The sequence below is a fragment of the Pimephales promelas genome, chromosome 4 (assembly GCF_988280905.1).
Source record: "Pimephales promelas chromosome 4, fPimPro1.hap1.1, whole genome shotgun sequence".
In the NCBI taxonomy this organism is placed as follows: domain Eukaryota; kingdom Metazoa; phylum Chordata; class Actinopteri; order Cypriniformes; family Leuciscidae; genus Pimephales; species Pimephales promelas.
Genome location: NC_142772.1, coordinates 6,037,825 through 6,061,601, shown reverse-complemented (window position 1 = coordinate 6,061,601; position 23,777 = coordinate 6,037,825). Strand labels below are relative to the sequence as shown.

Below are 23,777 nucleotides of genomic sequence, written 5' to 3'. Positions count from 1 at the left end.
AAATGTTGTTCTCATAATTGCAACATAATTGCCTTTAATAATATCATAGATCTTGGTTGTGAAAATAAAATACAGCTTGTAGCAATTCATATTTATACATTTCATTGAAATGAACTAACATTTTTGTTCATCAAATTAAATTTGTCCATTAAGTGTTTTGAAATAATAAATAAGCGTTCATTTTTTAATCTATAAGCATATTCCATGATCATTCATGTTACTGAGAAATATTGCTTAAAATAAGCTCTTTGTGTTGTGGTAGTTACAAAACTAGCACTAAAAAACAAACCACTAATTTTCTTTATTTTTCTTCTTCTTTCCTGAATATTCTCGTCTTCTCTTTCTATGCTGACCACCACCTCCTCCCTCACTGCGGCCAGTGAAGCTGGGCATCGGTGGCTCAATCTCTCCTGGACGTCCCCCTCTGTCTGGGACACTGCCCATTAGTACCTTCAGAAACACATGTTTTGTATAAATAAATAGTACAAGTTCACAGATTTTCAACCAGCTTACAATGCCGGAAGTATATGTAAATGAACAATGTTTACTCTCTCTGCGTCTGACCTGGACCGAGAAATTCATATCTATTTGTCAGCAACATGCATAATTCAACGGACTATTGACAGCTCCAGAGCTTTCGTGAAAACTACAGATTGTACTTTTGCATTTTTGTATCCAAAACAGTCAGATTGACAGAGGCTTACTAACAACAGGGCTTGACATTAACTTTTTTGCTCACCAGCCACTGTGGCTAATGGTTTTCTGAAGTTACTAGCCACAATTTTGACATTGATACCTTCGGAAAAAAATGCCATTTAGATATTTTTAATACATGATAATTTTGCAGAAGGTATATTAAGCTGCAGTCACATGCGTTTTCTTTCTCTGTTTACGTTCATTTAACTCACTGAATACTCGCAAAGACTGGCATTTTGACATGTGTGATGCATTTAAGATGTGAAGTGCAATAAGCGGCGAAAAAGAAAGTAATTCATCACTTTCTTCTTAATTAACTGGCGAAATAGCAGTTTTTTTTCCTCTTGCTTCGCTCAAAAACTCTGGTTTCGCAGTCATCCAGTTTCAAATGGAAACTACAAACACAGAGGTTTTCCTAATTTTTCATTGCAGTGTTCTCTCCATATTTACAATTTGCTACGAAGCATTTCCTACTCAAGCAAGGTATAGAATGCAGAAGTTACGACGTCACTCTGTAGGCCAAAACGCGGAAGTGAGTTAGCATTTTAGCACTCCCGGTTCCCTCGCTCTAAACTCTATGGGATTTTTGAATGGGTTTTTGCTAAATCACCTGAAATAAGGTCTGTGGTGAACAAAGCCTCTAAATATTTTCACGTTTTCATCTGCTTGTGGTTTTTTAAACTTTATTGTGTCTGCTTGTGTTTTTTAAAAACTTTATATAGGCTTCAAAATTGATCAATTTTGAATTAACTTGTAAAGAATATCTTGACAGACAAAACGTATAAGGGTCACAACTCTTTGTTAAACACAGATCTTATTTTTTGCGATTTTCCAAAAGTCTATGGGAAAAATGCATAGCTTTTCTACAAAGTGACGTCATCACTTCGGCACTCTATTTAACTCTGGTCAAGCCTATCCAATAGGAGAAGACTAGGAGTGGCCTTGGTTGGCTACATGCCCAGTAGCATCGATTTCTAAAATGTTTTCACCTTGGCAGTTCTAGCACATAGACAGACAAACTTTAATGAAAGCCCATTTTTCCAGTGGTGAATTACCCCTTTATATCTTTTATTATGTAATTTCCCCTTACTAAATTTAATGCACGGGATGCTAGAGAAAAATTCTTGTTACAAGCAAAACTTTGGTGAAGGGCACCTTGTGAACAGCTGTTGAAGGCCCTGCTTTAACTGGCCTAATGCGAGACTCGTCCTCTCTGGTCGCCAACAGCTTAGCAATGGAGACACACGACTCGGGAGAATATGAAAAGGGGGCCATGGAAGAAAGCACAGCACTGCGTTCCTTAAAAGAAAAGGGATCGTGAAACCAATATTTCAATACATACTTGAAGGTTTGCAAAAAAGAAATCTTAGTACCTTCCCCCTCTCTCCCCAAGCAAATGATTGTAGTGTGACATAAAAACGCTTGATAATCATTTGGCGCCGACACTCATAATCCTTACAGAGAGCTCTGTTGATGTCATCAATCTTTTTCTAAAGGTGAAAAAAAAATTGTAAAAATATTTGTTATGGAATAGAGTTCTCAAATAGGTCAAATGAAACTTTTTTTGTAATACATACCCATTGCTCAGAGTTCAGATTGGTATTCAGTAACGCTTCTGGAAATTCACCCTCTGGAAGTGATGTCAGCCGTGACTCCACCTGAATGAATGAATGAAGCTCGTATTATGTAAAAAATAAACATATATAAATATATAGCGAAATTAAAATTTCAAAAAAGGATTTTTATAGTGGAAAAAGGTTCTTTGGAGATTATTAATGTGCTTTTTAAACTAAGAAAAAAAATGGTTCTTTTAAAGTCACCATGAAGTCAAAATGGACAATTCTTATTTATATTTATATAGAATATTGTCGTATTTATTAGAACGGATTTACCATCCACATCATTTTTTATTTTGTGCCCTCATAATATTTAATCAAAATTTAATAAAATAACTTCCACTCCCTCTTCTCTTCACTGATGATGCGTTTACTGGCGCGAGAACCTGTCACTCACATGACATCACAGCGATAGCAAACAACAACCATACAATCAATACCTGATGGACAAAATCAAGTCCTGCCCTACCTTTTTTTCTCATTCGAATGTCACAATAGGGAAGAAAAGTCTTCACAACTTCCATTACATGCCAACTTAAAGAACAGAAATGGTTCACTGAAATGTTCTTTGGGATCCTAAAAGGCTTAATTCACCCAAAAATTAAAATTCTGTCATTAATTACTCACCCTCACGTCATTCAGAAACCGTAAGACTTTTGTTGATCTTCAGAACACAAATGAAGATCTGTCCCTCCATTGACAGATACACAACTACCACTTTGATGATTTAAAAAGTTGATAAACCATATGAATTGAGCGGTTTAGTCCAAATTTTCAAAAGAGACTCAATCGCTTTGTATGATGAAATGATTTAATTTAGGTTTTATTCACATTTAAACATTGATCAGGGAATATAAACAGAGGCTCAGCCGAACGTGTTTTACACTCGAGAAACAAACCTCATTGGTTCTCGCAGAAGCTCAAACGTGCAGTGTAACACGAGAATGAACCTCTCGCGCATAAAACAAACACACTTGAGCTTCCGTTTACCACAACTGATGTGTGATTTGATGTGAATATTTATGTGAATAAAAGCCTAAATTTAATCTGTTCATCATATAAAGTGATCAAGTCTCTTCAATAGAATTGGACTAAACTGCTCAATTCATATGGTTTAGTTGTACAATCTCTTTATGAACTTTATAAATCATCAAAGTGGTAGTTGCGTCGTATAAAGTGATCGAGTGTCAACAGAGGGACAGAAAGCTCTAAGATTTCATTAAAAAAGTTCTTCTTTTGTGTTCCAAAGATAAACGAAAGTCTTACGGGTTTGGAACGGCACAAGAGTGAGTAACCCTTTAAAAGGCTTCTTGTGAAAACCCCCATTTGGAACATATTTTTAAGAGTGTACCTAATTACTAGACATTCAGTGGTGATCTGTTTCTTACCTCTGTACAGGCATCACTCATCTGAGAAGCTGTTTCCATGCCAAGAGTCTGGAACAGCTCTGCCAGACTCTTATTTACTTCTTTCCAATTAGTTTTATCCTCTTCCACTTGACTGGTTTCCTGATGCTCGTCTTCATTTCCCATAGTAAGACTCTCCCGTTTTCTTTGCTCTTTGCCATTTGTCTCACAATTCGGATCTGCATCTTCTGGATGGCTCTCTCTGTACGTCAGCATACGGGCTGCCATCAACTCTGACACCAAATACTCTGTGAATTGAACGATAATATGCATAGTAGCTCTTCACAGAATATCTTAGAAATGCACAAATGAGAACATCTATCACCTCCCTACCTTACCAGTCACTCTGAACAACAGAAGTGGGCTAAGGTGCTCCGATATAAGAGATTTTTGAGGACAGGACATCTCCTTCAGCATCTCCCTCAACTCTCCGACCAGAACTGCACCACCAACTCTTCGTCCTGAAGCACAGATAGATTTTATGCATAATACCAGCAACAACAACAAAAAGTAGTGCAAAATATTGTCTTATAGGCACGAAAAACATTTTAATTTTTAATCCCGGCCTAGAATTAAAACTAAATTTACATTATTCTTAAATTTCAAAGTGTAGGTCTAATCATTTAAATATGATATGTGCAAAACAAACGAACATGGATGGAAAGCTTGTAACATGGGACTTGACTGGATTCGGTTATGTTACCTGGAGCATCGGGAAAACTTTCTCTTAGTTCTGAGACCAACCAGGTGAGCAAAGGGCAAGGCAATTCGTCACATTTGCATTTCTTCAAGCACTCTCTGCTCTTATACCTGTGCAATATAAAAATTAAACAGCTGTGATTGTTATTATCTTGACAAGAATAATACATATTTTTTTATATCGCTGTTTATTTTAGCGCTACTCACCCAAGAGCTTTAATTAAAGCGATTGCACCAGTATCTCTCTCCATAGTGTACTTTCCATTTACTGTCTATGGTACTTCCTTGTTCAGCATTGACGACTGTTAAATTAAAACAAGGCAGTAGTAGTCTCTCTGCAGATAACCTATTTCTAGACGAAATTAATCGATCGAATTTTGAATCGATCGATCGAAACGGACAGATTCCTTTGGTTCTAAACGGCTCTAAACCATAAGTTCTAAACTTATCAACAAGATAAGAAAAATATTGGTATTGCTTATGATTCACACGGATCTATCGTCTTGATTCTTTTTTTGCTCGCAAATAAATAAATAAACCGTACAATACAAAAACAAATACAAGTAGAGAAGTCTCTCTTTTCGTAATAAACAAACATTGTATGTACAAAATATTAGAAATATTTAAAGTGCCATTTATTTTCGCACTAATCCCAGTTTATGGTTATTGTAACTGGGACGAAATATAATGTATTTAACTCAAAGTTTTTATTTTATTTAAGCAAAAAATTGATCTACATTCATTTCACCCATTCCTTTGTTCTCTGTGAATTACTAAAAGTGCTTTAAACATATATTTTCCCAGAATAGTCCCAGAATAAAAAGGCTAAGACTTAGTCCCAGAATAAAAAGGAAATGTGTTGTATTTGACACACACGTTTACGTTGTTTTATATGAATGTGATTTGTGAACCAGACTGTAAAAAAGAAAGAAACACATGTATGTATGTAATGAAACCAACGTAAGTTCACGGACATGGCTGCACTGCGTATGACGAATATGATTGGCTAAACGGGCCTTAGACAGACAGCCGCATTAGCCAATCAGCTTCAGGGACAGAGAGCGCTCAGACTCTCGCGAGGCGGAGGAAGTGGGCTACCACGGTCACCCTCCATTTTTGATACAATCGTAACGAGAATTTGCTGAGAGGGAAACTGACAGATAAAGGTAAATATTTGGTATTCTGCAGACATGAGGAAGTATTTATGTTCTGTTTGTGGCTTAAACTGGAATGTGGTGATTTTAGAGTATGCACGTGAGGCTGGTGGATTTTGCGCGCAAATTATTTGACTCCATAGTTCGCTAGTTACCACGAATGCTAAGTGTGCGTTAAGTCAATGGCTACGGTAAACCATTGTTTTGACACTTAAACAAGTGGATTTGCTATGTGCATGTTGTTGTTTTTAATGTAATAATCTCTAAACACTAAATACAACTCAGTGAAATTTTATTTTACCTGCAAAGACCTTTGCCTCTGTTAGCCAGTTAGCTTGCGGGCTAATATTTTAGCGATTGTGAAGATGATCCTCTGAGCGCGTACAGTAACCAATCAATGACTCGGGTTTGTTTACTCTGATCTACAGGCGCACAATTTGGACTAAACTGCTGTAGGGGTACATGAACAATGAGCGGGCTTAATGTTAAAAAGCTCAAAGTCAATGAGCTGAAAGAAGAGCTCCAGCGACGAGGCCTGGACACTCGCGGGCTGAAGGCGGATCTGGCGGACAGATTGCAGGCGGCACTGGAGGCCGAGGCGGCTGGCGATGCTCCATCAGGCGAACAGGAGCAGGACTTTGAGGCTGGCGGGGAGCCTGGAGGGGAGAATGATGATCAGGAGGAAGGTAATACTTGTTTTTATGTTAATGTTTTGACCTGGCTATGTTCTGAAGCAGTAATCCAGGCTGTTGTTTCAAATGGAGATGTGCTTCACAGAGATTAGGAGAGATTATTATTTATATGGGACCGCATGGCAGCGTGTAGAACCACCATAGGGTTAAGCTTTTGATGTAGGACATGCTTCTGTGAAATAAAGCAAGCACTGGTTGATATTTTTACATTTAACGTTTAAATTTAAGGGGAAGTGTTTTCATTTGTGGAAATATGACGGGTAATGTTACAGCTAGGTCTCGAAAAATCTTGTAGTAATTAATGATTCAATTCTTCTATAAGGAACGTTTGTCATGGATGTGTAATGTGGACTTCTCTCTCTCTCTGTAATACACACACCTAGTGCTGGGCAACGATTAATTGCATCCAAAATAAAAGTTTGTGTTTAAATAATATATGTGTGTGTAGTATGTATAATTTTGGATATATTCATACACACTCATGCATGTATGTATAAGAAAAATGTGTTATAATGTGTCAAATATTTATACTTAATATTAATTATATATATATATATATATATATACATGCAAATATTTCGTAAATATATACATGCATGTGTGTGGATTTATATATAAAAATTAATTATAGACACTAGTACACACACACATATTATGTAAACACAAACTTTTATTTTGGATGCGATTAATCCCGATTAATCATTGCCCATATATATATATTGATATATTAAGATATATATTACTAATTACACTGTAATAAGGACATCTTAAACCTTCCTTTTTGTGAATACATTCTCTTAAAATAATTTAATAATACTTGAATTCCTTTAGTAACTCTGAGTTAATACAAAAGTGATGATAATTAGTTGTTGAAGACATTAATGCATTAACGAAAAAATCTACAAATCTATTTCCGTGCCTGGAAAATGGGGGTTTCGTTTCACAAATAATATAAAAAAAATTTGGATTTGTGCCAAGGTAGGCTTTGTCAGACCAACACCATCTCTGTTTCATTTTCGCTTTAAATTTATTTGCTTTGGCTCTGCGTTTATGTAGCTACTTATATTTTTTATTCTTGTTCTGTTCTGAATAACATTCAATGTAAGGATTTTATTTAAAAAATGTAAGATTTGTTGTGGAGGGAGGAGAATTAAAACCGCCTATAAGCTATGAGTTTATAATGTTTGAACACATTTTGATTTATTTACCAGTATTTGACATAATAATATGCAGTTAACTAGGGTTTTTTTTCTGTCAAAATTTCAATTTTATGTGTGGGGTTGTTTTTTTTTAATGCAACAAACAATTTAAAAATATTGTAAAAATTGACTTAAATTACTTTTCAATTAATTTAACCGTTAAGTATTAGGCATTCAGAATTCTGTAGATTAACCAGTTAATTATGAGCATCCCTAACATATATTCTGGTTAATATGAGCGCTTTTTTCTCTTTATGAATACATTCTGTTTTTAAATAAATCCATAAATAATCGTAATAATCACTTGAAGTCATGTAAATTGGTTTAAAAGCATTAATGCGACAACATTTTATAATTCTGCTTAATTTCTGCACAAAAATTGCAGCCAGTGAGAAAGATTTTGGAGAAGAATCTAAGGCACAATTTGATGATGGCAACAGCACAGACCTCTACCAGGGTGGATTTGACGATCAGGGAAATGAGAGTAATGAAGGCAACGAGGACAGCCCCGGGACCCCCATACTTGCTTTGGGAACGAGTGATTATTCATCGGATGCGATGCCGGAACAAATGACAGAGCAGGATGAGTACCAGGAGCCTGAGGCCAAGAAGCCGCGCCGTGAGGAAGCAGCCGGGAAGCAGCATAAGCAGCCGGAGGAGATGAAGCAGGAGAATGAGGAGACTCCTCCTGCAGAGCCAGAGGTGACGCAGAAGTGTGACAAGCCAGCATCACGCCAGATCCCAGAGGGAGACTCAAGTCAACGCAGCCAGCAGGAAGTGTCAGGTTAGTCTTGTCAAATTTAGAAACCCCAATGGGGTGAAATCTCTAATAAAAGAGTTTTTTTTTTTTTTAGCACATTATTAAATAAATACTTTGCACAAAAATGAAAATGTCCTGATTATTTACTCACCCCCAGGCCATCCAAGATGTAAAGAAATTAAGGTTTTTGAGGAAAACAATCCACAAATTTCTCCATTTAATGCAAGTTTTTAACAGTCTAAAATGAATTTTAAGCAGATTTAATTAAGTTACGTTGGCACATCAGTAAGGTCACGGTTGATGTTGGCTGGGGTCGTGTGGATGGAGAAAAATCCTGAAATGTTTTGCTCAAAACCCTTAATTTCTCCTCTGCTGAAGAAAGTCTGTCATATACGTTTTTGTATGCCCTTGAGGTGAGTAAGAGTAAATAATCAGGAAATGTAAATTTTTTTGGGTGGACTATTCCTTTAACTCTGTGGTTCCCAACCACATTCCTGAAGGACCCTCAACACTGCACATTTTGCATGTTTCCTCAAACAAACACACCTGTTTCAGTTCATCAGCTCGTTAGTAGTGACTCAAAGATCTACTACTTTAACTTTCCACACACAGTCCCACTTGATCATGATTATGTGTGCTAGTTTAATGTATTCATGAAGTCATTGCCATTTGTGCCACCTTCCTATGCAAATGAGGTTCATTGTACAATGCACATAATTCTTAAAAGTCAGAAGTTAACATTAAATGTGATCTTGCTTTATTTGAGGAGGCTTATGATATATTAATTTATCCCAATCTTTTAGAGAGTTTGGAAGTGAAGACCGAGGATAAGGCCGACGAGGACGTACCACAGCAGGCTGGTGAGTGGGATGCACAGCCTAAATCAGAGGATGATAGATACTCGTCATACAGTCGCAAGAGGTCATATGATGATAGTCGAGGATACGGTTACTATGAGCATCGCGAGGAAAGGAGGTAAGTTGCGTCTCCTTGGATTTATTTCTATATTTTGTATTGCTCATTCTCAGAGTTCTCTTTGGTTGTTATAGGGGGCGATCACCACAGCCACCAGCTGAAGAAGAGGAGGAAGACATTGATGATAAACTTGTGGTTATTGACACCTGTGAGTATAATTAAGGAGAGATTTTTTTTTTCTGTGACCGAGCTGTTCGTATTTGCAGTGCTGTTTTTCATTAGGAATACCCAATACTGAGCTCATTTATTCATTCTCATTAAAATTCTCCACGCAGCGTCTGCACAGTGCTTGTGTCCACACAAGGAAACATAGACAGAAGAATGGAGATATTCGAGATTAAATCTGCATCTATGACATAAATGTATCGTATTAATGCAATATTAAACATAAATTCAGTATTTGCGTTTGTATAGCTGCGGCATTTAAACTAAAACTCAATAGTATATAAGTGAAAACATATACTTCTCAGTGTTTCCTCTAGGATTTTTTCAAGCTGTGGGGGCAGGCCCATTTCCCCGAGGGGGGGGGGGGGGTCGGTGGGTCTATTCCCTTAGGCCACGCCCCCTTGTCTCCCCAAAGTATTATAAGCGATCATGCGCATCCCGTGTGGAGAATGATGCACTTGAAGCAACACCAAGTCACAGCACGCAACGCTTCGCATTGAAAAGAACACAGTGATAGGATGATATCTATAATCTATGCTTAGAAAGGCTGCACGATTTGGGGAAAATGTCATATTGCCATTATTGAGCCAATATTGCAATTGCGATTTGCGACGCCGATATAATAAAATGGTTTCATGAGTCCAACTTGCTTGGTTCTAAAGTAAAATGCACACACAGATTAATGTTTATTTCTCAACTCAAACTAAAAACAACAACAACAATAAATGATTGATAACACCTATAATGATCAATAAACCATCAATCAAACCAACATTACAGTGATTCCATCATTACAATTAAAAGCTATCAACTTTTAAAAAAATTATTAGGCTTAAAATATATATATATAACAGCTTTTAAATTAAGTGAACTTCAAATAATCCCCACATAAACCCATAGCCTAATAAAAAACATAATTACCTGTGCCCTTTCTGTCTTAACAGGTACAGAAATTGAATAAAGTTATCAAACAGTCTGCGCTGCATGAATCATAAATTATATATAGAATAATCCTTATTAAAGCTACAAAAGTTCTTTAGTCAAGATCAGTGAGTAATTTTCTAATTTCCCTTTGTTCTTTTAACTTTACTGACAGAACGTTTTATTCGCTGCTGGCCCTTTAAGAGAACCCGTTGCCGAGACGCGGATCTCACACGCGCCTCATAGCACAACTCTTTTCATCCATAGACTTTTCTTATGTTATGAAGATACTAGACAAAACGACATTTTGGCATAATTGTGTGTGCTATTGTTCGTTCAAGCTCGAAAGAGAAATGTTTATTCTGGCACGCGGTCAGTGCATGCGCATTATGCGAGTCTCATCTGTTCTAATCTATCTAGGGCACTCACAGGCAGCTTTTCACTTCTTGTCGTGCAAAATGCGAAAAGGCATTTGCACCAATAAGAGGGGGATCTTGTAACACTTGTCAAAGGATGACAAAAAAGAAGAGATGCTGCGTTAATAGCCCTAATTTGTTTATTTCATATAAAATCGCGGCATTTTGCGTTATATAATTGCATAGGTTTGAGTTCGCTATTACGACTGCGATATGTGCAGCACTAATGCTTAGTGTATTCTAAACTCCACTCCAGCAAGATAGTCATTTTATGCAAATCATAGACCTTTATGCTTTATCTACAAAATAAAGTATAATATCGGGAACATTGATCTTGAAGAGAGTGTCGTCGTGTTACTGTCGCAACCGAACGCGACGCGCTGTGTGATTGCTGAATGGAGAATGACTGAGGCGAGATGACTTTCCGTTAACTTTAACTTGAGACTAAAATATTAATTTTACCACACATTATGCTATTGAATGACTTTAGAAGTCTTGGAATATAGTGTGAAAACTTGATTGTGCTTTACAAAGTTTTTTATGCCTTTAGTGGGGCTTAACAAAATAACATACTATGCAGAATGTCTGACGTCACTGAAAAGCTGCAGGCGTGGCGGGAGGATTTTAAGTGTGGCGGCCCGCCACGGGAGAATGAATGTAGCGGAAACACTGCTTCTATAACCATAGGTTCCATATTTTATTACAGGTAAAGGTCATGTGATTGCTTTACTGCTGCACTGAAGCAGCTCGAAATGTGCGCTCTGGTATTTAATGAAAGAATTATAAAAGGAACGGCTTCTCGTAGGCTTTTACAATACATTAAGCATGAAAATTGCTATAGGAAATATTGTTTACACTTTATTTTAACCCTTAAAGACCTAGACCATTTTTGGAGCACCTGCACCGCTTGTTCTTTTCTTTGTTTTTCTAACCCATTATAGCAGTCAGCATCAAGTGCCATATATCATTTTTAACAGGAGAACTTGAAGTTTCAATCTATCTCATTTAAATAATCCAATTTTACGTTTAATTTGTCTTAGAATGGATGAATTTACCAGATTTAAGAAAAACGGCTGCATATTTGTAGTGATTTTTTTTTTCTTTTACTCAACTCAAACAAATCCTCCTGAAGTTTGGATTTTTTCCTTTAGAAAGCTGTACTTGGATATTTTACATTTCCAGATGTAATTTTGACTACATGTAACAATCCCTAAGCAAGTTATGGGTATTTATTACAACATTATTATAGGTGATTTTTAGTGAAAAGCATTGTTTCAGTGAAAACAGTGTTTTTCAGACTGACAATTTATGTGTCCAAAAAGTTAAGGAAGTAACATAAATAGAAACACTGTAGTAGAACAATGAAGTAAAAAAAAACTTTATATATATATAAACACACACACACACACACACACACATAGCCTATATGAACTACTTTGACTTTACCTCTGTTTAAATTTCCAAAGAAAGATGCTAATTGGTCATGCGAAAGACCAAGAACTATATTTATTGGTTGAGTAGATGATAGTTTTAACCAATCTGGGGATGGGGTGGGACTAAGCATTAACAGTCATTTATGATTGGCTCAGAGGAAAAAAAACGCACGGGTTTCTTTGACGAATCAATACTGATCAAAACTTGATGACGCAATCACATTCACTACGGAGCTTCTGAATGTCCAAACGCGATTAACCCGATATCACAGAAAAGCCGCGAATCTCCTCTTTATAGGACTTTTTAAAACTTTTTAAAGCGGTTCAAAAGTTATTTAACATTTAAGAACAACAGTAATTTTTAGCTGCCGGCGGCCGTATAGGTCTTAAGGATTAAGGTGTCCTTGTTCCAGTGTAATTATACATTTAAGAACTGAGTAATATTGAATGAGTATATGTAGTTAGTAATGGGTTAAGGTTACAATTAGGGTTTGGTTCATGTGTTTTTGCCAACTAATAGGATTCAAATTCTTTTGGTTTCTCTACCTAACATTTAAAAAAAAAAAAATACAAATGTAATAAAAAATACATGTACCAGTATCATCAACTGCCAAAAAATGAAAGTATCGATATCATACTCGTTCTGGAGAACAAGTGGTATCGGAACATCCCTAGTTTCCGTTGTTCCTTGACACAAAATTTATTTTAAATGTGGTTGATGGTTCAGCGTTTCGTTTACATGAAAGAATAGTACATTACAGAATGTCTTTTGGTTTGTTTGTCTCTAGATAACTGTGACCTGCATTTCAAAGTGGCTCGTGACAGATACAGTGGTTACCCACTGACCATTGAGGGTTTTGCCTTCCTGTGGTCAGGTGCTCGAGCCACTTACGGTGTTACCAAAGGACGTGTGTGTTTTGAAATGAAGGTAACAATGGTGTTGTTTAATACGAGTGTTGTAAACCAATGCTATGTTTGATTGCCTTAGATATCTGTAGAAATAATGACCTCTCCTGTCCTTTACTTTGTTTAGATAAATGAGGAAATTTCAGTAAAGCACCTTCCCAGCTCTGAGCCTGACCCTCATGTGGTGAGAATCGGATGGTCCCTGGATACATGCAACACTCAGCTCGGTAAATGACTATACTTCAAGGCATTTCTGACACCTAATGCCTTTTTCTTTAGTGAAATGAATCAAACAGTGCTAGATTTTCCTGCAACATTGTAGTTGAACTAATATAACTTCTGTATTTATAATATTATAGGTGAAGAACCCTTCTCTTTTGGCTATGGAGGAACTGGCAAGAAATCCTCCAACTGTAAATTTGAAGACTATGGGGAAAAGTTCAGTGAAAATGATATCATTGGCTGCTATATTGTAATTGTTTTTCTCTTTTTTTTATATTACATTAAACAATGCATCTTAATAAGGTCTCAGATGTTGTATTATTAACCTTATTTCTTTTATTTTTCCCTCTGGGATTTTCTGCCTTTCATAGGACTTTGAAAGCGGTGAGGCAGTAGAGATGTCATTCTCCAAGAATGGCAAGCCTCTGGGCTCGTGTTTCAGTGTCACTCGAGAGGAACTGGCCGGACGTGCTCTTTTCCCACATGTATTGGTGAAGAACTGTGCCATAGAATTCAACTTTGGACAGAGAGAGGAGCCCTTCTTCCCCAAGCCTGAAGGCTTCACCTTCATTCAGGATCTTGACCTGGACGACCGAGTCAGAGGGACACTGGGACCTGCCAATAAAACTGAATGCGAGGTTTGAATTGACAGTTAACATTTGAGATAAATATTCATTACCTGTAGCAATCTCATCAAAGATTTTATAATATTTATACGACTATAAATTCAAAAGCATTTGCTGGAATATTATCTGATATTTTTCAAAATGTCTACCTGTATTGTCGAAAGACTGCACTGTTAATTCTTGGTTCAAAACCTCATCTACAGTATATCACCAGCTATATAATGATACTATTATTACACATAGCTTATTACATAAATTGCAAGGCGTACAAGCAAGGCGTAATGTTGGTAAAAATGTTGCCTCAACATTTTCTTCTTAGATCCTGATGATGGTTGGTCTGCCTGGTGCTGGAAAAACCACCTGGGCCATAAAATATGCAGGAGAGAACCCAGACAAGAAGTACAACATCCTGGGCACAAATGCTATCATGGATAAGATGAAGGTATGTCTGCTGGAAATAAACCCTGTTAATATAGCAACGGTGCATTGTTAAGCCATGCTGCTACTGCCATACACGTTCAGACAGAAATCTGTGTTTAAAAACTAAGGATGGGCATTAACTCGAGGTCCATTGTGGACCGTGTTTAGCTTCAATGTAATCAAACACATCTGCTTGTAAATTTCTAGTAATCCACAATGCCTTAACTAGATGTTTTTATCAAGGTAGGAGCTAAACTCCACAGGACCATGAGGGCTAGAGTTGCCCAACCTTGGTTAAAGGGTTAGTTCACCCAAAAATTTTGTCAGTATTTACTCACCCTCATGTTGTTCCAACCCCGTAAGTTCATCTTTGGAACGCATATTAAGATATTTTTTGATGAAATCTGAGAGCTGGATCACTCCTCCATACTAGTCCATAGGCTTCTTGAGGAATTGAACCTTGTTGGCTTTAAAAAGTTATTAAAGACATCGTTAAAATAGTCCAAGTGACTACAGTGGCTCAATCTTAACTTTATCAAACGACGAGAACACTTTTTGTGTGCAAAAATAACGACTTTATTTCAACTATTCACTTCCTTCTCTATGGCCTCTAGTCAGTTAACGTAGTGTGACAGCATAGAGCTACGTCACACGTAGGCTCACTATTGGCCGACGCTGGTCACGTGTGATGCGTGTGACGTACAATAACAGAAGCTTACACTATTAAACCAGTAACCTGACTCAAGGCAGAGAGACAAGCAAATGAATAGTTGAAATAAAGTCGTTGTTTGTTTGCGCACAAAAAGTGTTCTCGTCGTTTGATAAACTTAAGATTGAGCCACTGTAGTCACTATCTTAACGACTAGTATGGAGGAGTGATCCGGCTCTCAGATTTCATCAAAAATATCTTAATTTGTTTTCCGAAGATGAACGAAGGTCTTACGGGGTTGGAACAACATGAGGGTGAGTAAATACTGACCGAATTAAAATTTTTGGGTGAACTAACCCTTTTAAGACCAAAAACTCAACTAGTTGTTCAGGCCATCCACCAAAGTATGTAGTTCCTCCAATTCCTGAAGTCTATTGTGTCGTTCACGTCAGGTCATGGGACTCCGTCGGCAGCGCAACTATGCCGGACGCTGGGACGTACTTATTCAGCAGGCCACGCAGTGTCTCAACAGGCTCATCCAGATTGCCGCCCGCAAGAAGCGCAACTACATCCTGGACCAGGTACTGCCATACTTGCCCGCCTCTGCTGTTCTCACGGCTAAAGCTCTTCCTGTCCTTCTCAACCCTCCTCCCCAAAAACAACCCCACATCCACTGCTGCTCACTGATGCACATGTTCATTAATGCACTTTTGATCTCTCTGTAGCTTAGTTGGTTAGCCTATTGTGCTCCTAAAGACTTGTTTTTTTCCAGTCCTTATTTCTTTGTCCTGAACATGTTGCTGAATTATGATTTGTTTTGTTTGGCTTTACACGTTAAAAACGAGCAGTGAAAGAATGCAGTATAGTATGTTGTCACAATGAATATTTTTGACTTTATGTATTGCCTTGTTGTAAAGAGATTTACTTATTTTTTTGCCACACTGTACAAGTAGTCCATGACATTAGTAAGATGTTGAAAAACAAGTAATCACTGCCTGGTGAGTAAGAAAACACCTTCTGTTGCTATGGTAACCGTAAAGAAAAGCAGAACTTTTCATTAGATAAACTTGGAACTTTACTTGAATGTTGTTTTTAAAAATGAATGGCAGGTAAGTGGAAAAACTAACCAGCTTGAAGTTTACAGGTAGACAGTTCCAGAGGTTGTACGGTAGGTAAGGTCAAAGGACATGCTAATGGGTCCTTTAGGAGTCTGTGAGTATGCACAGGTTGGTACTAAATGTTTGTCCGTGTCGGGCATTCTGGTCTTTTCAACCGGTGCGTAAAGGTAAGTGAGGGGACCCAGGCAGTGCATGTGTTTGAAATACAGAAGTGAGGGTTATTTGCATTCCTCCGATATGTAAGATGATTTCCGTGTAGCACCAGCAGATCCGAATCTCTGTCGTTGATGTTTAGAAATGATTGACGTAATTACATTAAGAGCATGCCTGTGTTTTGTTAGTTTAAGAGTGAACTGCAGTCTTAAGCTGTCAAATAAGACTTTAATTTCATGTAAATTCATGTAACTTGGATCTTTTATTGTATACTAAGAAACTGACAAACCAGTTGTTTGTAACAAGCTTCTCATAAGAGAACGGCTTCTGTTAAAAGCGCTAGCGTGAGGGAAGCAGAAAGGGTCCCCTATACACACCGTCAGTCATTCATAAACTCTCATGTGTCGGCTCAGTTCACGGTAAGTCAGAGATTGGGGTTGTGAGAGACAACCGCTAGTCATTCCAGAGCAGTAACTATAGACATGAAAAAAAACTCTCTCACTTTCATCGTTGCAGGAATCCAATTCCCCTCCTATGGAACGCAAAGCCGTAACAAAAGCAAATAATGAACAGCTTCTACTTCTTTCTTGTCACCATTGCTAGACAAATGTATATGGATCAGCCCAGAGACGAAAAATGCGTCCTTTTGAAGGTTTTCAACGCAAGGCTATTGTAATTTGTCCCACGGATGAGGATTTAAAAGAGCGAACGTTAAAGCGAACTGATGAGGAAGGGAAGGATGTTCCCGATCATGCTGTGTTAGAAATGAAAGGTAGGAATGCCATGGATAACCAAAACAAATGTTCAAAACTACACACCAGATCTGCTTTTGCTGTTTGTTTGTTTGTTTGTTTTTTTTGTTTCTTTTTTGTTTCTTTTTTTTTTTTAAGAATTGGAAGAACCCACCCGTCCCTCTTTCTGTTGAACCTTTTTGCCAGATAAAAGAGCTCCTCTCACCTTTTTTTTTCATCTCTTCCTGCCCTGTTAACCACATTTTATTGCATTGTCTCTCATGCCATTCGTCACCACTGCAAACCGGCTCAGATAATCAGGATTGAGGAACAGAATTGCTGCAATTGGCTCAGGCTCTCCAATTCACTTCAGCAACTGAGCAGTTTGTATTGGCAGTACTATTAAATGTTAAATAAATGATTGGACAGATGCCCTTGGCTAGTTCCTACTTATTTTTCGTGGACACCTTTTATCATAACACTCTTTTTCTGGCAACTGTTTTTAGTTTAATTTCATTCCCTATGGCCCCCTACATTGTCCTCATAGTCCTACTCTCGGACAAGGGTTTTCTTACACGGCTAAGGCAACGTTTGTCCTAGAGCATGTTACCTTTATCACCACATGATCAAGTTCTCTCTCTTTTACTCTCTTTGTCTCCTTGTTCTGTCCCCTCCCCTGTATTTTTGCTGTCACCATTGTATGGTGCTGATTATGATTCTCTTTGTCTTTTGCCTGCATGGCTTTTCTGTCCCTCATTGCATGCCTCTGCTCCCGCAGCAAACTTTGTTCTGCCTGACGCCGGCGAGTTCCTGGACGAGGTGCGCTTCATAGAGCTTCAGCGGGAAGAAGCCGACGCCCTCATCAAGCAGTACAACGAAGAAGGCCGTAAAGCGGGCCCTCCCCCGGAGAAGCGCTTTGATAACCGCCAGGGTAGTTTCCGTGGCCGTAGCAACTTCCAGCGCTATGACAACCGTAGTGGACCTCAGGGTGGTAGAGGAAGCGGCTACCAGAACCGAGGCGGCTCTGGAGGTGGAGGCTTCCGAGGAGGTAAGAGTGTCGAATTTGTTAGTTCTGTGTGTTGCAAGTTGAGGGTTAGGCAATGAAAGAAAATAATGTTTTTACTCATCAAGAACACATATTAACAAAAGTATATAGCCAGCGAAGGAAAACCAGGCAAAAAAGGAAGACAGTATTTGAAAAGGCTATGACCAAAAAGTCTTTGGATAAAGCAAGAAGTCAGACGAGAGTCAATATTTCGGCGGGGCTTTCCAGTCGTGGCGGCAACTGACAACCAGGGGCTTTTTTACATGTAAAACATCGTATATGTTATGAATCTTACACAAAATTCACCATCACAGTGTAACTGATGGCAACGAGAAAATGTGTATTAATGAAGCAACCTGTTTTTAGTTCTACTGGTTTTGGTTTTTATGTTACTAGCTCGTTACTGAATCAAACTCAATATATTTTAAACTTTACCATTACCAGTATTGATATGCTAGCTTGATAGTGAGTACTAAAAGCCATGTTAATTGTTTATATTAATAATGATAAAGTTAGGCGTTTTATTACATGTGAATCTGACATGATGTCACTACATGCACTGCTCCTCTCCGCGGCGCTGGTAAACTCGTCCCCCAGCTGAGCGCGGTCGGCAGCGTGCGTTCATGTGTTTTGGGGGCGTGGCTTTGTAAGGATCCCAGACGGGAGGGGGTGGAGTGAATGAAATAATGAGCTGTGTTTATTGCAGGACTGAGAGGACTACAGACACTCGATTTGTATACTTTCTTTTTCAGAGTACTTACATTTTAATTATTTATTGGTGTATATATAGACAGTTTAAACAAATTTGGGAAAAAGTTTTTTTTTTGGAAAATTTCTGCCTACCCCACCTTTAAGCAGCAGAACAGTTTTCAACATTGATAATAAGAAATGTTTCTAGAGCAGAAAATCAGCATATTAGAATGATTTCTGAAGGATCATGTGACACTGAAGACTGGAGTAACGATGCTGGAATAAATTACACTTTAAAATAGAAAACCGTTATTTTGAAATATTATTACAATATAAAATATTAGTGCTTTTAATTTGTTTGATCAAAAGAATCTTCTTTCAAAAACATTATATATTGCTGCCCTCAAAGTTTAGTGCGTCATGTTTATACAATTATTACACTGGAATACTTGATTCTGATTGGTCAGCCGTGACATTCAGAGGCGTGATATTTCCAAATATTTATTTGCCATCATCAATGGCAACGGTGTATATCAGTACTCTCATCTAATTTACTGAAACCAGTGCTACTCATGTCCCTCAATTCACACTATAAACTTGCTTTCTTTTTTCATACAATGCAACTGCTGCCGTTTTAGCTCTCAGTGATGATTGCTGGATTGTACTTAAAACAATTTTAGAGGACTTTAGTATTAATAGTACTGATATTGTTGCAGTGTATGTATAGGCAGATTGATTTGAACATTGTAAGGGACTATTGTTTTTTAGCGAAAGTCAGGCAAAATCAAAGTAATTTCCGAATCAATAGTTCTTGCCCAGATATTTGACCAGCCGTGTAGAAAAACAGGATAATGAGCGTTCAGCGCGACATTCTCGTAAAGAAACCCCGTCAAGCTGATCCTGATCATATCCTGGTCTGGGTGTATTTTGCGTTTAATGACCAGCCTAGTATACAGTTATACCTTACTTATTGTTCTGCATTGCTGGTTAGATACTGCCTACAAGAGCTGATTGTTGATAATCTCTCAACTTATTAATTAGGATACAACCGTGGAGGCTACAGCCAGAATCGCTGGGGATCTAACTACAGGGATGGAGGCTCAGGAGGCCGTGGTGGTGGTGGTAGTGGTGGTGGTGGATACAATCGCAACCAGCAGTCTGGAAGCAGTTACAACCACAACCGTCAGAGCTCCTACAACAAGACTCCTTCCGGAGGAAGCGGAGGCTACAGCCAATCACAGGTACTAGGACAGGGCTTGCATTACCCAAGATTCATTTTAGGAGTCCAGCAGGATTTGTAGCATGTTATTTTCTCTCTTTTCTGTAGCCTCAGTCTTATAGTCAAAGCTACAGCCAGCCCTACAACCAGAGCAACTATAGCCAAGGGTACAACTACGGCAACTACAGTCAGTACCCAGGATACAGTCAGAGCTACAGTCAAACTCCAGCGCCCACACAACCGACCTACAACCAGCAGCAGCAGCAGCAGCAGCAGAGCTACAATCAGCAGTACCAGCAGGTGAGACCGTCAGTGATGCGTCATACAGGCACTTTTACATTAAATGTCCAGGGGCATTTTTACCTCTCTATGGGCACTTTTTTATGATTACTTTATTAAATGCATCTATGTTGTCTTTTATGTAAAATTCTGTAATTAATGAATTACTTGAATCAGAATACTAAAACAAAATTTTATCAACATCAACAGAAGCCATCTTTACTCAGCAAAGATGGAACAGAAGCCGCAACTGATACGGCATGTTTATTTACACAGACTGTTTAATACTGTTCATGTATTTACACTACAATTGCCTAAATTAAATAAATAGTCGATATAAATGATAAAATGTATTACATAAATTAATATAGTCAGTTCTAATTGATATTGCTCTTGATATATTGTTGATTAACTGAATAGATGATGTTTTTGCATTTGGGTAAACAGCACGTCATATTCTTGTAGGCTACTCGACAAAATCTAAGAACCATTTATGAATTAGTTTTGTAGAAATTAGAAAATCAAGACTTAATATTGGTTGTTTTAGTAGCTTGAAGCACTAAACTCTTAATCAAATGGAATAGATTAAAAACAACAAGCAAGCGAGCAACGTAAATTCCCTGTCACTGAAGTGGTCCATGACTTCAGCCTAGAGCAAGTTTAAACTCTTATTACTGTAAGTGAAGTTGTCACTCTTCAAAGTGAACCCCTTACTTGCAGAATTCAGTTCGTTGAGTGCACACACTGATTAAAACGGCCTTTTCAGCGGTGACTCATCTAAATGCCTCTGATTGACAATTGCATTCATAGCTCAATAGAAATGTTTGTAATTGGTTCTAATGCTCAATAGGGCTGGTCCGAAAACCATTTTTTGAGCTTCAAAGCTTCGGTAGTAATGAACATCGAATATTCGAAGCTTCGAAATCTCTATATATTTGTCTGTCCGTTTGCATTTTGATTATTTCAAGAACCGTTCATCCAAACGACTTCACAAGGAAGGGCAGTGTTGTATTAGGTGCAATATAGATAGACCGGTGAGACGCGACATGTTCAGAATTAATAAACTTTTAATGAACTACAGAACAGCGAGAGTGGGAAGCGGTGTGCCTCACGCAAAGCAGAGCTTGCTCCTAGAATGGACACTGCAAAAAACACACACACAGGTCTGTTAAAAAGCATCGCGCGCGCCTCACGCGAGCAGGGATTATATGCTCCGAGAATGGACACTGCACTAGTGATCTAAAACACACACAGGTCTGTTAACTTAAACAAAATTTTAATAAGGTAGTCTAATATTTTTCTCACAAAAAAAAACTGACAATGTCCGGTAGATTTAAATAAAGCAGCGCCTCAGCGAGCAGGGATTATATGCTCCGAGAATGGACACTGCACTAGTGATCTAAAACACACACATACACACACACATGAACAAGTCTTTTAACTTAAGCAATATTTTTAATAAGGTATAGTCTTCTCACTGACAAAGTAGGGTAGATTTAAATTAATAAATAAAAACGTAGCCTAATTTAAATAAATAAAAATGAAATTTAAATGAATAAAAACTAAATTTTAATAAATAAAAACGAAATTTAAATAAAAACGAGACTTAAATAAATAAAACAGCAACTAAATTTAAATAAATAAACTAAATTTACATAAATAAAAAACTAAACTTAAATAAAACATTAAATGAAATTTAAATAAATGAAACATAAAAACTAAATTTAAATTAATAAAAATATCAATAATAAAAAAACGAATAACTTAAATATAGAAAAACGAAATTTAAATAAAGAAAAACGAAATTGTGACGTGACATCCCAGTAAAATTTCAAAGTCACGCTGTAGATTAATTTAGATTGATAATATCGGGTAAAAAGCATAATACATTTTGTTTCTATTATTCTATTTTCCACAAAGCAACGCCGCTAAACCCAAAATACAAGCGCAGACATGCACTTCTGTCCACACACACTCCGCTGTTCTGCGCTCTAGCCAGAGAATACTCCCGTTGCAGGAACACTTTTAGTAGTATAAGAATAAGCAAATATATTTATCAAATAGCTATAACGAAGTTATATGTTAAATATTATATTTCACCAGATTTTATAGTGAAAAACGTATTCAAGCGTGAATGAGAACCGTTTCAAGTGGGATGCCAGGTGTGCCAAAACCCCCCCAAAAAACGAATATTCGAATGTCATATTTTGAAATCGAATACCAACCCACCGAACGAATAATTCGAATATTCGGGTCCAGCCCTAATGCTCAATGCTGCAGAAACATGTCAAAAGAAATTTGATGCAACATGAGCAGATTTAAATGTAACACCACAGTTGACACTTCATTCATTTTCACATTTATCTTCAATCTCAACAGCCATAAAAAATGTAGTATATTTTTGCTAGAGCATTTTTGTTCATTTCAGTGCAGTTTTTGCCATGACGTCCCTGTTAATTTCTGAAAGGCATTGTTTAGCATTGTGTTGTTGATGCATTTATTTTAATACGTTGTATTACTTCCCACAGTACGCTCAGCAGTGGCAGCAGTACTACCAGAACCAGAGCCAGTGGAACCAGTACTATAACCAATACGGCAATTACGGCAACTACCAGCAGGGGGCCCAAGGCAGCCAGGGTGCTCAGGGAACACAGTAGTAGCATCGCTGCCGCTTCAGACGGCCCATTCCCTAAGCAGCATTCCTCATGCCTTTTTTGTGATCCTTCCCAGTCTTATCCCCCTTTTTTTCCCCTGCTCTCTGTAAAAGTTTATTCTCTCCCTATTTATGCCAACCTTAAAGGTAGCCACATTTCTGTGGCCCTCCATTGCTCTTTTTGAGTTTTGGTAGCAAGTATCCCTTTTTAGATCTTCTATCTACTTAATATTTGTTTACATGCTTGATCTTTTTTTTTTTTTTTCTGTGTACTTGTAGACGAGAGGTTTGACTTTTGAATTTAGTAATGTGTGGTTTAGTCTGCTCCAATAAGCTCACACACAATGATGTGATTGAATGTTTCAAAATAGAGCAAGAGAAATTTATCGAGGAAGCTCTGCACGCTTAGATTTACATCTGATGTATAGAAAGAGAGAGAGAGAGAGGCAGGGTGTTTCTGTGTTCCAATAGTTTTACCACTGATTTTATTTTATTTTTTATCTTGTAAGTTTAAAGAACCACATTTTTGCAGTAGATGGGTATTGTTCTGTATATGATCATATGCCTGTATGTACACATTGATGTAAGACCATGTAACACTTTTGTCTAGGTACATCATATTGGAAATTTTAATAACCTAAATCTTGAATAACAATTTTCTGATGTCTCAAACCTGTGAAGGTTATCATTTTCCTTTTTATATAGCATTTTTAAAATGACTGATTGGTCTGATGCACATCTATTCCCATGTTGCAAATTAGTTATGATCCAAAATAGTTCCTTGTGTGGATATGTTTTTACCTTGTCTCGTCTGTAAAGCAGTATCTGCATATGGTTTTGTGTCAAATCAAAATGCATTATTTTGTATTTGAGAATATAATCAGAAGAACCATCCTGTGTTTTGTGTGTTTTGTATAAATGAAGAATATGTGAA

The 23,777-nt window shown here is 37.5% G+C and overlaps 2 protein-coding genes across 2 annotated transcripts; one reads left to right on the top strand and one right to left on the bottom strand.

The window, feature by feature from the left end:
- Positions 1 to 5: 5 nt before the first annotated feature.
- On the bottom strand, positions 6 to 4,725 carry LOC120471791 (protein FAM98A). Its single transcript, XM_039661710.2, has 8 exons — positions 4,625 to 4,725; positions 4,422 to 4,528; positions 4,057 to 4,179; positions 3,701 to 3,966; positions 2,274 to 2,354; positions 2,070 to 2,186; positions 1,852 to 1,995; positions 6 to 450 (listed from the first exon to the last, which is right to left on the bottom strand). The coding sequence occupies exons 1-8, from the start codon at positions 4,666 to 4,668 to the stop codon at positions 292 to 294; spliced, it is 1,041 nt and encodes a 346-aa protein (XP_039517644.2). The 5' UTR covers positions 4,669 to 4,725; the 3' UTR covers positions 6 to 291.
- A 738-nt stretch (positions 4,726 to 5,463) lies between these two features.
- hnrnpul1l (heterogeneous nuclear ribonucleoprotein U-like 1 like) lies at positions 5,464 to 23,735 on the top strand. Its single transcript, XM_039661709.2, has 16 exons — positions 5,464 to 5,583; positions 6,000 to 6,257; positions 7,848 to 8,246; positions 9,026 to 9,197; positions 9,272 to 9,345; positions 12,921 to 13,060; positions 13,166 to 13,265; positions 13,398 to 13,510; positions 13,632 to 13,898; positions 14,206 to 14,328; positions 15,408 to 15,536; positions 16,830 to 16,998; positions 17,736 to 18,005; positions 19,734 to 19,933; positions 20,020 to 20,211; positions 22,719 to 23,735. Exons 2-16 carry the CDS (start codon positions 6,041 to 6,043, stop codon positions 22,845 to 22,847), a joined length of 2,694 nt encoding a protein of 897 aa, XP_039517643.2. The 5' UTR covers positions 5,464 to 5,583; positions 6,000 to 6,040; the 3' UTR covers positions 22,848 to 23,735.
- Positions 23,736 to 23,777: the final 42 nt, after the last annotated feature.

Excerpts from the sequence above, each read along its gene's own strand:
- LOC120471791 (XM_039661710.2), bottom strand. The coding sequence starts at position 4,668 with ATGGAGAGAGATACTGGTGCAATCGCTTTAATTAAAGCTCTTGG. Across the intron at positions 4,529-4,624 it reads GCTTTAATTAAAGCTCTTGG|GTATAAGAGCAGAGAGTGCT; the intron begins GTGAGTAGCGCT and ends TATATTGCACAG. Across the intron at positions 2,187-2,273 it reads ATCTGAACTCTGAGCAATGG|AAAAAGATTGATGACATCAA; the intron begins GTATGTATTACA and ends TTTCACCTTTAG.
- hnrnpul1l (XM_039661709.2), top strand. The coding sequence starts at position 6,041 with ATGAGCGGGCTTAATGTTAAAAAGCTCAAAGTCAATGAGCTGAAAGAA. Across the intron at positions 9,346-12,920 it reads ACTTGTGGTTATTGACACCT|ATAACTGTGACCTGCATTTC; the intron begins GTGAGTATAATT and ends GTTTGTCTCTAG. Across the intron at positions 14,329-15,407 it reads CTATCATGGATAAGATGAAG|GTCATGGGACTCCGTCGGCA; the intron begins GTATGTCTGCTG and ends CGTTCACGTCAG.